This window comes from Aquila chrysaetos, chromosome 1 (genome assembly GCF_900496995.4).
Source record: "Aquila chrysaetos chrysaetos chromosome 1, bAquChr1.4, whole genome shotgun sequence".
NCBI classification, from domain to species: domain Eukaryota; kingdom Metazoa; phylum Chordata; class Aves; order Accipitriformes; family Accipitridae; genus Aquila; species Aquila chrysaetos.
In genome coordinates this window covers 37,078,307-37,090,242 of record NC_044004.1, presented here as the reverse complement: position 1 = coordinate 37,090,242, position 11,936 = coordinate 37,078,307, and the positions used below count along the sequence as shown (strand labels likewise).

The 11,936-nt window shown below is 41.9% G+C and overlaps 1 protein-coding gene across 1 annotated transcript in view; it reads left to right on the top strand.

Moving 5' to 3' along the window:
- Positions 1-2,696, top strand: part of TRAPPC11 (trafficking protein particle complex subunit 11) — a 30,035-nt gene extending 27,339 nt beyond the window's left edge. Inside the window, exons 28-29 of the mRNA XM_030018219.2 lie at positions 144-311; positions 1,722-2,696. Coding sequence (XP_029874079.1) covers positions 144-311; positions 1,722-1,766 — 213 coding nt within the window. The 3' untranslated portion in view covers positions 1,767-2,696. The remainder of the gene's footprint in view (positions 1-143; positions 312-1,721) is intronic.
- Positions 2,697-11,936: the final 9,240 nt, after the last annotated feature.

Below are 11,936 nucleotides of genomic sequence, written 5' to 3'. Positions count from 1 at the left end.
TAATAGTTTAACTAGAATAGGACAGTAGTTGCATTCTTTCCAACTTCAGAAAGTAAACAGTGTATAAATAGAAAGTAAACAGAGGACTGCTTCTGGTCACAGAACTTATCTATGTATGTGGCTTTTTTCTTTTCTTTTTTAAGATCCGATTAAGAATCCTTCCTGGCACACAGCAGGAAATGTTATATAACTTCTATCCTCTGATGGCTGGATATCAGCAGTTACCATCTCTTCATGTTAACTTGCTGCGATTCCCAAACTTCACTAATCAGTTGCTCAGACGATTCATACCGACACACATTTTTGTAAAGGTAAGACTGTGAGAATGCCTTATGTTTAAAGGGTCCCTGTGGGGCTGCTCAGTTTTTGGGGACTACCATCTCAGCCGACTAAAATGGCCAGCTTGTAACAGAGTTACTTGCCTTAAAAAGTCTTGGGTTATGCATTGGTGTTGGCAATCAAAATCTTTAAGAAATCTGTTCAAGTGCAACAGGTATTTGGTTACAATTAGATGAACTTGCTGAATGTGCTTAGCCTGTCCCTGTTATTCCATGTCTTACTCTGTAAAATGAGTTTTAAAGTTGTCTGTATTACGAGTACAATGGCATGACCTAAGTGTAATGAAATACTTTTAATACCATAATTTGTAGCACTGCTGAAAAAAAAAAAGTGTTTGAGCAACCCATATGACTAGGTTCAGAAACACTGTAGCATCCCACACCTCCCTAAAAAACTTCTAAAAACACATCCTCTCAGTGAATCACTGAGTCTAGATTATTTTTTTTCTTAAGCGGTATGACTGAAGACAATTCAATCATGTCATGAAAAATAGATCACAAGTTTGACTTTTTTTAAGAATAATTTAAATTCAATTGCCCAAAACAATGCTTTCTCGTTCTACTGCTGCTGTCTCCAGAATATTGTATTCACTTTTTAGTCAGACTCCTAGCAAGCAAGCAGCCTGAAGAGTTTGTTTAAATTACTTGAGAAGGACTTGTTCAGATATCTGTAATCCGGTTTCCAGGAAACAGGCCTGGCATTCTTTCAATTTTGTTTTAGCCAAAAGAGATAGGCAGAATTTACTTTTTACATATGCTGTCAATCAGTGGCTCTTCTAGATTGGTTGTCAAGATGTCCTTCTAAGCCAGTACAAAAGGCTTTTTTCCTCAAAATTGTGGTGGTCTCAATGGTCCTGTGGATTCTCTCAAGGCTTCAGAATTATGCTTGCTTTTGCTTCGGAGTTGTCAGGACCTCAAAAAAACCTTATTGTAAAGATGCCTTTTCTTCTTTAAAACTTCCTCCTTGCTCTCTCCTATATCTAGTGATTCTACTTAAAATTCCTTTGAGAAACTGTCAGTTTCCTTCCTGTTTTATGCATTGATAATTATCAGCTTTTTATACTGCATAACTCTGATCAGCCACACCTTATGCTAAGTTGTCCAAATGAGTTAAGAGATGCTCTTGGCATTTAACAGGGGCAGTTAAGGAGCTGAGGCCTCTACCAAGTACTCACTGGGACAAACTGAAATTTCAGTTGCATGTCCTCTGTGTTTGTGCTATGATTGGAAACCATTAGAAATAAGGATGGGCTTAATGTTTCACTTGTGTACTAGAGCTGCTTTGACCAACACAATGTATTGCAAAGTGAGTTTCATAACAGCCTTAGTCTTCTGTGTAGTTTTTTTTTTTTTCTTTAATTCTCCATCTTTATTTTGTTAAAGCCTCAGGGTCGTCAAGCAGATGATAACTCGATTGCAGCTGCGTAACTTCAAGACCTGTATCCTGCACTTAAAGAAAATGGGATGTTGCACAGAATACATAAAGCTCACTTTGGAAACATGGCTTTGTTCAAACCATAAGAATTAAATTTTATTCTAAAACTACAACTCTTAGCAGAACTAATGTTTTAAAAAACCCTAGTCTTTCATAGACTTTCTTTAAGGAATAAACATATGGGGAAAACTTGGTGCTTTATTTAACAGGAACGTTCTTTTGAAGTTAACTTTGAATGTCAAACTCTTAAAAGTATTATTAAGGCATATTAAATGTCTTGAGTATCTAAGTGAAGAAATGCTAATTGATTTGACCAAAACCAAAAGACATTTTCATAACTAACAGTAAGTTGAAATGCAAAGTTTGTACTTAGAGATTTACAACACTGAAAATTGATCATCCTTCACAGAAGTTTGTTCTGTGCCACTTGTGTTGAGGGCAGAACAGGGTGTGCAGTAGCACAGTAAACTACAATTGGTTACATTGTACTGCTGGAATCGAGCAGCTTACTCATTCTTTAAAACCATAAATCTAAAAGGCATTATTTCTTCTGGGTAAGCCATACATCTGAACTTGAGGTCAGCAACAGCTAGTCTAATGAACAGAGAGAGAGAGATTAATTCGTAACAGCTGGACTATCCAACCTGAAGCTGATATGGTTTGGGATTATTTTTACACACACAGCTTCCAGATCAAAGATATGTCTTGGTAGTCTCCTGCTGTGTGAATTTAAAAAATGGACATCCTACTGTTGTACAGCTCTGGATGAACTGGTGTTTAAAATACAGTAAATCATGTATATAAAAAAATGCATTGTGAAAACTTCGGTTGTTTAACTTTCTAAATAATTACATTTTGATTGCTTGGGAAATACCTTATTTATTGTCAAAGTGAAGTTCTAATAAACAGCTTGTAACAGAGTACTTCTGAAACTGTGTCCTTAATTGCATTGTTTTCACAGCTGTTGTTTCATAACTTTGGTCTGTCTTGTGGGCTGATACATTCATTTATGGCACTGAAGTCCAAAATAACAGCTGTAATACTTAGAGGAAAGCATTAGAGAAGCATGTAAACATTCCTTACCAGTGAAAGGACTGTAGGCTAATTGGCAGTCCTGAAAAAATATGTGTGAGAATATACAGCTTTTCCATGGAGTGCAGATGAGGTTTTTTTCAGTGTATAGAGGAGGAAAAGACGATGACTGACAAACCTTGCTAGGAAGAACAAATGAAACCTTCCTTATTCTTTGCTAAAATATCATGAACTAAGTGACAGTCATGGAATAGGTATCTTAACTTTTTTTTTTTTTTGAGTGGAAAATGTATTTCATTTCCAAATTTTTTTTTTATTATTTTAAGTAGCCACTCATATTACAGCAACTCTGGCACCTCTGCTACAGCTTCTTAAAAGACTTGTTGATGCAAGTGGTGTAAGTGTTCAGTATAGAACTGGGGTGCCTTCCCCCCCTGCCCCAAAACAGTTTAACAGCAAAATAGCGATTTGCATTCCTTTGAGAAAGGAGAGGGCATAAAATGCTTTCGTGGTTACAATGATATTAAAGTCTTAGGTGAATCGTGTAAATAGATTTCTACTTAAAATGGTGAGTCGTAAAAGTAGGAACTGTATAAAAATAATACAGAAATACAGAAATGCAAACTTACCTCACACCATGGAAAAAAAAACCTACTTGCTACTTTCCTATAGTTGTAATTTCTATTCTTTTTGTCATTTGCAAAGAGAATTTTTTCTTGTTTTATGTGATCTTATTGTAGCTGTAAACACTACAAAGCAACGATTTTTGTCTTAGTTGTCTGTAAAGTGCTAGGCACACCTTTTATGCTATGTAAATGACTGATGTGGATGAAAACATGCAGCAAGCAGGAACCACCTTGTTAAAAATGCTTGAGAAGTGATTAATGATGACTATCTTACTGACTCATAAGACTCTAATGCTGAGGGGAATGTTTGTGATTCATAACCCAAATCGCTTTGGAAGTCTTGAGATAAAAAGGACACATATATTTCAGTGTAAGTACAGCTTTTTTATTGTTTACTGTATTTTGATGAGCACCATTCAAACTCCAATATATACTTCTTAAATGTAGTCTATTTTAACTGGAACTAATTAAGCATCAAAGAAAAGAGAAGCTACTTTTAGACTAGTTTAAAAATAGATTTCAGGGGAAGAAAAGTTTGAGATCAACATGTTCAGACTGCTACTGAGCTGGCGACGTAGCCCTAGCAATATTGTTTCCTCCCATTTTATGCTACCAAGTGCGTGAGAGGGGAAGGACATGTCCCATCACCTCGGATCTTCTGGCCTACAGTGAAATCTGGAGCAAAGAAAGGTACTCTCTTCTTCATTGCTTCTGACTGCTAAACTCTAGTTACAAGAAATTCAGTAAAAGTGAAGAATTGAAGGAAAGGTTTTAATTCCTGATCAATTTTTAGGGTCTTGCATGATGTCTTCTCAGATCATTGATTTACACGGGGGTTTTGGAGCTTCAACCAGCTTCCTTTTTGCATGACCTAATGAACAAGATGTTTTACTTCATGCTTACTCTGCCTTCATTTGGGAGATTGAGAGTCTCTAGGTTAGAATACTTGTGCTAGGACTCTCCTTCAGGTTTGAGGTTGCTGTGTGTAGAGTAGGAAGAAGAAAAAACCATCTCAAAAGCACCTCATTCCTTAAACCTGCTCTGCTGCTTCCTTTTCCGAGAAACAATGAGCTCCTGCTCCTTCTCGTCTTTTCAGTGAAGAAGTTAAGCTAAAGGAGAGCAACAGTGAACGTGGGTATCTTACCCCAACCTACCTTCCCAGTCCTCCTCCAGGGTTGCTTTTGACAAGATACTGATAGGACTAAGAGTAGTAATCTCTGCTCTGTTCCAAGGACATTCCAAGGCATTTTACCTGGTTAACTGAAGTGAGGGATGGAGACCGGTGCAGGACTTGTGACTAAGTGTGTTCAGCTTTCTCAAATTCAGCGTGACTATTCAGATTGCTTTGCATCTCAGCTTTCAGGGTATCAGGCATTTGCTCAATGGGGTACTGAGGCAGCTTCTACTAGCCTAGTAGGTTTATCCCATTGCCCCACCGCACTGGGTTGTAAAATAGTTCATGACTATAACGCTTCTTGCCTCACCAGGAACATGGTTGTTGGAATAGCTGTAAAGTGCTGCTGAAAGCGAGTTGTGTAGTCAATAAAAATTAGGATGTATCCCAATTAGTCATTGTGCTTAAAGAAGGTTCAGAAAACAAGTTTGTGTAAAATAATTTTAGGGAATTGGTTCTTTAGAGCTCTCTGTGGGGATGGTTGTGGATACTGTAGTCTGATAAAACTAGATAAGGGGAAAAATAGTTTCAACTGCTTTAAGGTTTCTGCTGAAGTAAACTCTAGGTTTTTGGTTTGTTTGTTGTTTTGTTTGTTTGTTTGTTTGTTTGTTTGTTTTAAATGAGGGATGAACAAACCTAGCGGAAGTGTTAAGAGCTACCTGGGACCTGTTTAATCCTGCTAAATTTAAGGGCTAATATGCTGGGCTACATCTTTGTGTGCTCTGCAAAGAACCACAGAGGTGACTTCAGATAACATAGATAAAGACTGGTCCCAAGATGTGCAAACTGGTCAAAACTTATCCCAGCTCTTCTGCTCCGCTTCTCAGATATCGGCAATCCCTCTCTACCGGCAAGAGTGCCATCCATGCGGAACGTGACTGACTGCCCTTCCCCGTGCTGGTGGAGGGGGCTTGGCAGGAGCGAGGTCCCCGCTTCCCAAGAAGGTTGCTCGAAGGTTCTCTTCAAACCCAGGCAGTGCGCTTCCCTGCTTGCTTGCTTCCCTCTGCAGATAGGTACCTGCTTCCAGACATCACTGTGACCTTCTGTTTGATGTCCCTTATGTTATTGTATTTCCTGATAATGGTTTTTCTCAAAAAGTTCTGCAAGTTTCCTCTAGAATGAGCTCTGATTTTTGCAATTAGTTAAGGAACTAATTGGTCTGCTGCCTTTCCTGGACTCCGGAACTCTATGGCTGAAATGCCCTTTGCACCTTGGATGCCAGACATGCCTTAGCTTTCTGGTTGTTCAGGGCAAAGCAGGGAAAACCCTTCCTTTGTTTGTACAGCAGATTGCGTTGGGACCTGCTGTGAGATTGTGCCTGTGGATTTCTGTGATAAAAGCCGGCTCTGAGAGAGCTCCCTCAGCCTCTGGACTAGGAGGGAATACTTCTTGGCATTGCCCCACGTGACACTGCATATGCGCTCTCCTGCTGTGGAAATACGTAGAGGTGGTGCAGGACTTGGAGTAGTTTCCAGTCTCAATGCAGCTCTGAGACTTGTCTTTGTTTACTCTGCAGTGGAGGTGGAGACTGCTCAGTGTCCCCTGCAGTGTGAAAAGCCGTAGGGGTGGCAGCTCACAGGAGAAAGGATGGTTACCTACCAATTAACCACAGCTTCTTCACAGTGCGTTACTGATGTGCATGCTCACATTGGCATTTAAAAGATGGTTACTAGCTCTTTCACTTCTACTTCAAATTCCTGTGAGAAAGCAATTCTGACTCTTCTAGACAATTTATCTGAAAGAGCTCTATTCCCTTTTTATCCAGTTTCTGAACCACCTCTTCTTTCGCACCCCAAGGGGTGTCATCCAGAGCTTAGAAACCCTCCCACCTTGGTGTTCAAGTATTTGGTCATATATCTTAAAGCCCCTCAGGTTAGAAGTAACCAACCTTCCTCACCTTTTACTGCAGAAGGCTTCATGTTCTTTGCCTTGTTGTCTCATTGCCAGTGAAACTTTACAAAATGCAAGACCGTTTCACATTGCAAGGTGTTACATTAGGTAGACTTGAGCATGATAAGCTAAATGAAAAAGAATAAGCTCAGTTCATCTTGTTTGTCTTTTATCTTTGTGGGCCTTACAGAAACAGTTTTAATTTGGGGGGAGGTGAAGAAGGAATATATGTTGCAAATACTAATGGGAGTGAAACAGATTTTAGGAAAGCAAAACTCTACATTTCTCAGTGCTGTCATTTTTCTTACTTCTAAAGAGATGGCAAGTGTTGGATAACTAAACCCAGGCATTTATGTATTTAAATAGAATTTTAAAATACCCCAAAGATTTATTCATGAGAGTATAAATTCCCTCACCTGAACAGAATGTAAATATTTTATTCTAGTTTCTTCAAGAAAATTATGTCAAATTTCCTTGCCAGATCTCTAGATAATTTGCTGGGGAACATGATATTGTGCAAAGGCAATCAAGTTTGTATAGCCATGCTTATAGGATGTGTTGTATCAATGCAAAACTATGTTAACTATGTGTGCTAGCTACCATAGTCTGAACTTGCCAGTGGGATGGGGAGATCTGGGAGTCAAAAATTTCTCCCTGGAAAGTAAATGAAAATATGTAGCTGGCATTTTTTTGCCTGCATTTAGGAGTTGCTAAAAAGTATTTGATTCCATTGGGACATTCAAAGCTGACCTTCAGGTTTGCTATTTCAATTATTCTTTCTAAAAGTTTAACTGTGCATCGTCCAACAGTATTTCTACTTTAGAGCATGCACATACTTTCTCCCTGTAAACCATTTTGCATGCAAATGTTTAGCTTTTCTGTCTTATTTGCACTCTTTAGCAATTACTGTGGGTTTTTTGGATATTTCAAAGCAGTTAATGGAAAAGCTTGAACTTTTAAAAATATTTGGTTTTCCATGCTTGAATATTTTTTTTTTGCCAACCAATACTGAAATTACTCATTTCCCAAACTATTTTAATAAATAATTATATGTAGTATATTGAATCCAGATGGCTCTCATTATGTAGCTTTTATCTATACATACATGTATATGCACATGCACCTATGTATGCCAGTGAAATAAATTAATTGCAGTAAAAGAGCAATGAATACCTAAATGAGGATAAAACCCCTTGTATTTCAGTTCCCTGTCCCGCACAGAAGATATTCCATTAGCCTGCAGCACGGGATGAACTTAGCCTGATTTTTCTTCACCGTTTGATTTCATGATGCCATCTTAGAAATCTTGCCACCCATTTTTTGTGAGCAGTAGACGGGCTTGCTTCAGCCCTAAAAAGTAAGCAAAACCATGGAGCTGCTTCACAGCAACCACTACCCTGTCCCTCCCAGAGCCACCAGCTATAAGCCTGGCATAAGCATATATGTGTACACGTATATATATATACACATCCTCTGTTTTGTTATTGACATCAGGGAATCTCACCTTAACATCTCCTGGAAGCTTGGTACCTAGACATACGTGCTCAGTAACAGGTTCCCCTTGGCTGTAAGAGCTGTGCTCTCTCAAGATAGTCCACAAGTGTTGAAGCAAACAGCTGTAATAAATAACAAAATATATATGATAATCACAGAGGGAAGGAAATTAGAAACACACTTGAAAGTACTAGACGGCTTACTATTTGGTTTTCTGTGTAATGTTTTTTCTGTGGGCCAACATTAGGAAGCTAAAAAGCAAAATGAAGCTATTTTAGTCCAATTTTCAACTACCAGCCTCTTTATAAGAAAGAAAATGCTGATTTTTCTCTATCTGCTACAAAATAGCCTGTTTATAAGATGTTTACCTGGCTAGGAGGTTGCAGAGATGTCAGACAAAAGTTAACCTTTTAATAAAGTCTGGCTCACTGTTCCTCCACTGAAGACTTATGTAGGTAACGTAGCAATTGCCTGCATTAATATATGACCTTGAAGATACTCATCACTCGGTGTGGATTTGGACTTGAGAAGTTTTTAGTTCAAATATGCTTATAGCCCAGGAATGAAGGGGATGCTGATAAGAATGATTAATGAATTCAGTGAAGGAGTTTTTAGGTAGTGAGAGAGGAATGCTCTTATCCCCCTCAGCCAGGTACTGCTGAGTAGATGGGGCAATTTTAACAGAAATGTTTTTCTATTTCCTAGATTGGTTACATGTCCCTAAGAGGCCGTGCTCTTTGCAGAAGCAACGTGGTGTTGCTCCACTGACTGGAAAGGAGCTGTGCCCATTTGCACCTAGGGGAATCTCGCACGATGCTCTTTGTGCCAGGATTACCCCATGGGATGAAACGTGCACTGCCGAGCAGAGCATGTGGGATTTACCTGGGATTTCACCGCCAGGGGAAAATCAGCATTACTTACAAGCACTACCAGTTATGAGCTATCCATGATGAGGAGAGGGCACAGCATTTTCTATAGGGAAATAGAGATGTACAGCTACGATTGAGCTTCATGTTTGTTACTGTAATGCAAATCATTGTGGTAAACTTTGGCTTGCAATTGCTGTCCTATTTCTAGGTAAATTAATTTGATGTTTTATTAATTTATCCATATGAGGAGATCAACAAACGCTGGCTGTTTGAACTCTGCTCTATGGCTTTACTGCAAGTAACCTGCCTTCTTAGGCTGTAAAACTGACAGCCGTCTCCTGCAAACTAGGATCTGGATCTCCTGGAGTTTCCCCTACCCCGTACCCACAGGCTGGAAGGAAGACTGTGCTCCTGCCCGTTCAGGAGCGAGCTGCTGGCCACTCCCCAAGCACATGTTCCCAGGGCAGCTATGGCCCGCACTGCAGTTTCTTAAGTATGGTGATTTTTTTTAATGGTAAAAAAAACCCAAACAAAATAAGGGATGGGCTCTTCCACTTGGACTCCACTGAGCCCCAGAGAAACAACTTTCTAGGAAGCTCTCAGTTCTTTTTGTGTTAATATTACTTGGTTAAAACTTCCTTTTCTTGCTTGTAGACTATCTTTCTCCCAACAGCATCGGTGCACTTGGTCTGCGCTCCAGATTTGTGTTCAGTCAGGCCAATCTGCAGCCCACAGAACTAAGGCATGCCCCAGACCCCCTCCCCACCCTGTGCTGTTGCTCAGGCGTTGCACTGACCCTCACCTGTTCTGCCGATAACTTGCAAAATAATGAAATTACATTTTAGTGACCACATGGTATTTCAAAATCAGCTGGGTATTTTCCTTGCCCTTGTCTTGGAAAGCCAGCTAGCACCAGAACAGGAACTGGTCGCGTAGTGAACAACAGGCAGGTCCTGCATGGTGAGCTACGCTCTGCGTTTGCTGTGTCCTACAGACGCAGTTTGCATTGCTGTTGGAAGGAGGAGGTGTGCTGCAGGGATTCCTCTCTTATAAAGTCTCCTGAGGGTTATATGCACACCAGTGATTGATTTTGCATAGCTATTTCCAGAAAGAAAAGCCCCCAAAACCTACATAAATCTTGAACTGGGATTTTTCTGCTTCTCTATTGTGTTTAGTTTCCAGTGTGCTCTGAGCCGTTTGCATTGCACGAGGGAGGTGTAGGGGCTCCCAGAGGCAGCATGCACCAGCGGCCGCAGCCAGGCCACCCTGAGCCCTCACGTCCCCTGCGGCAGGAACCGTCCGCTGGGGCTTTCCCAGACCCCTGGTAGGGATGAACCCCAGCTCCTCCTCCACCTAAGCCATGATAGAGTGCGAACACGAGCACTAAAACCCGGAGCGCTGCTGACAAGCTGGTCAGTGAAGGGGTGAACCAGGTGCTGCTAAGGATCAGCCCTGCAGGACTTACCTACGTATCTCCCTTGCGATCAAGCGGTTGCCAGTTGGAGTGTGCCCGTGAGCAAGATGCTCTGCCCCGCCAGCCTTCGGCAAGGCTTCATGCACATCGGGAATACACCTGTACTGCCGAGGCACCCGGCCACGGCCCAGTCCAGGGCTGGACACGAGGTGGAAAATGCCAATGGTAGAAAACACTGCTGCTCCTCGCCTGGTGGGCATGCCACCATGGAAGCTGGGAGGGGATCTACTGTGCTCCCAGGCAGAAATGGACACCTTTCTCCCAGGTTTGTACAGGGATCAAGTGAAAATAATCACACCTCAGCTCAGCTGGGGCAGAGGAGGACATTATGGTAAAGTAAGAGCAGTAAAATGTTCAGAAATCTTCTTAAATGGTGGACAAAGGACTAGATCTGTTGAAAGATTAGTGCAGCGCTATGGGAAAATCTGAATGCTGGGGGGTGCAATGGTTAGACAGTGTGAAAGAAAAACCTGATAGGCCATGGAAAGTGGACTGGGCAAGGGACCCTGAGGCGCTGCAGACCGGGAGGAGTGAGGAATCCTTGCTGTGAAGTACTGCTGCCTGTTTTGGGGCCTGAAGAACTCTTGCTCAGGGTTTTGACCCCAGGAAGAAGGATGACCCAGCCATAGCCATTCCCACTCTACCCTGGCCTGGGTGCCACCTCCTTCCACCCCTTCTCCTCCTCTGGCCCTAGAGAAGGGAAAGATGTTGGAATGGAGGCCAAGCTCCAAGGGCCACCCAAACCAGCACTGGTGGAGCAGCGGGTCTGCCAGGTCCCTCATCACCCCAACATTGTCATCTGAACTTCTTCCACCCTTGGTTTTCAGGGAGTGCCAGGTGTGCCTCTTCATGCCCTGCTGCCAGCTGTACTCCTCTGTGCTTTCAGGTTTCCCCTAAGGGTGCCCACGGCTAAGGGTGTAGGGCAAGACACAGGACTTGCTGCCAGAGCCCCGTGGGCGCCCACAGACTCCATGCACATTGCTCTGCATGTCAAAAAGATTGTGGGCTTGAAAACAGAAGTCATTGAGGCTCAGATTAGCAGAAGTCAACCCAGCTGCCTCTGCTTCCCTCCATACTGCACCATCTGGTGGCAACAGCTGAAGTGGGATTGCCACAGCCACTGGCGAGTTGGAGAGGGGTTATGTCCAGCTCTGATCTCCACGGGGGTCTTTGCAGATGCACTGCCTCGAGTGCTTCATGCAATGAGGCAGCATGACCAGAAAAGGAATTAAGCAAACCCTGAGGTTTCCTCCTTCCTCCCCCTGCTTCCAATAAACTCATGCCTCCTTCATGCCTGTGTCAGTATGAACCACCCAAAGCCATCCACCCTTTGAAGGCAACAGTAGATTGGCCTCAAAAAGGACATGTATGGGCTGACCACAGTCAATAGCTGCAGCATTTCTGAATGTGCTCATTCAGCGTGGGGAAGCTGGAGTACAAAAGCTGGCTCCTAGGTTCTGTAACTTGCAGTGTTTCCTACAGCAAAGAGAAGGAAAAGCCTAAGTAGTTTTTTTCTAAATCTACCATATACCCTGGCAAAGCTCCTCCCATAAAACCCATGGTAAAAATTACTTATTCCCACCTCTTCCTTGCAAAGAAATGAT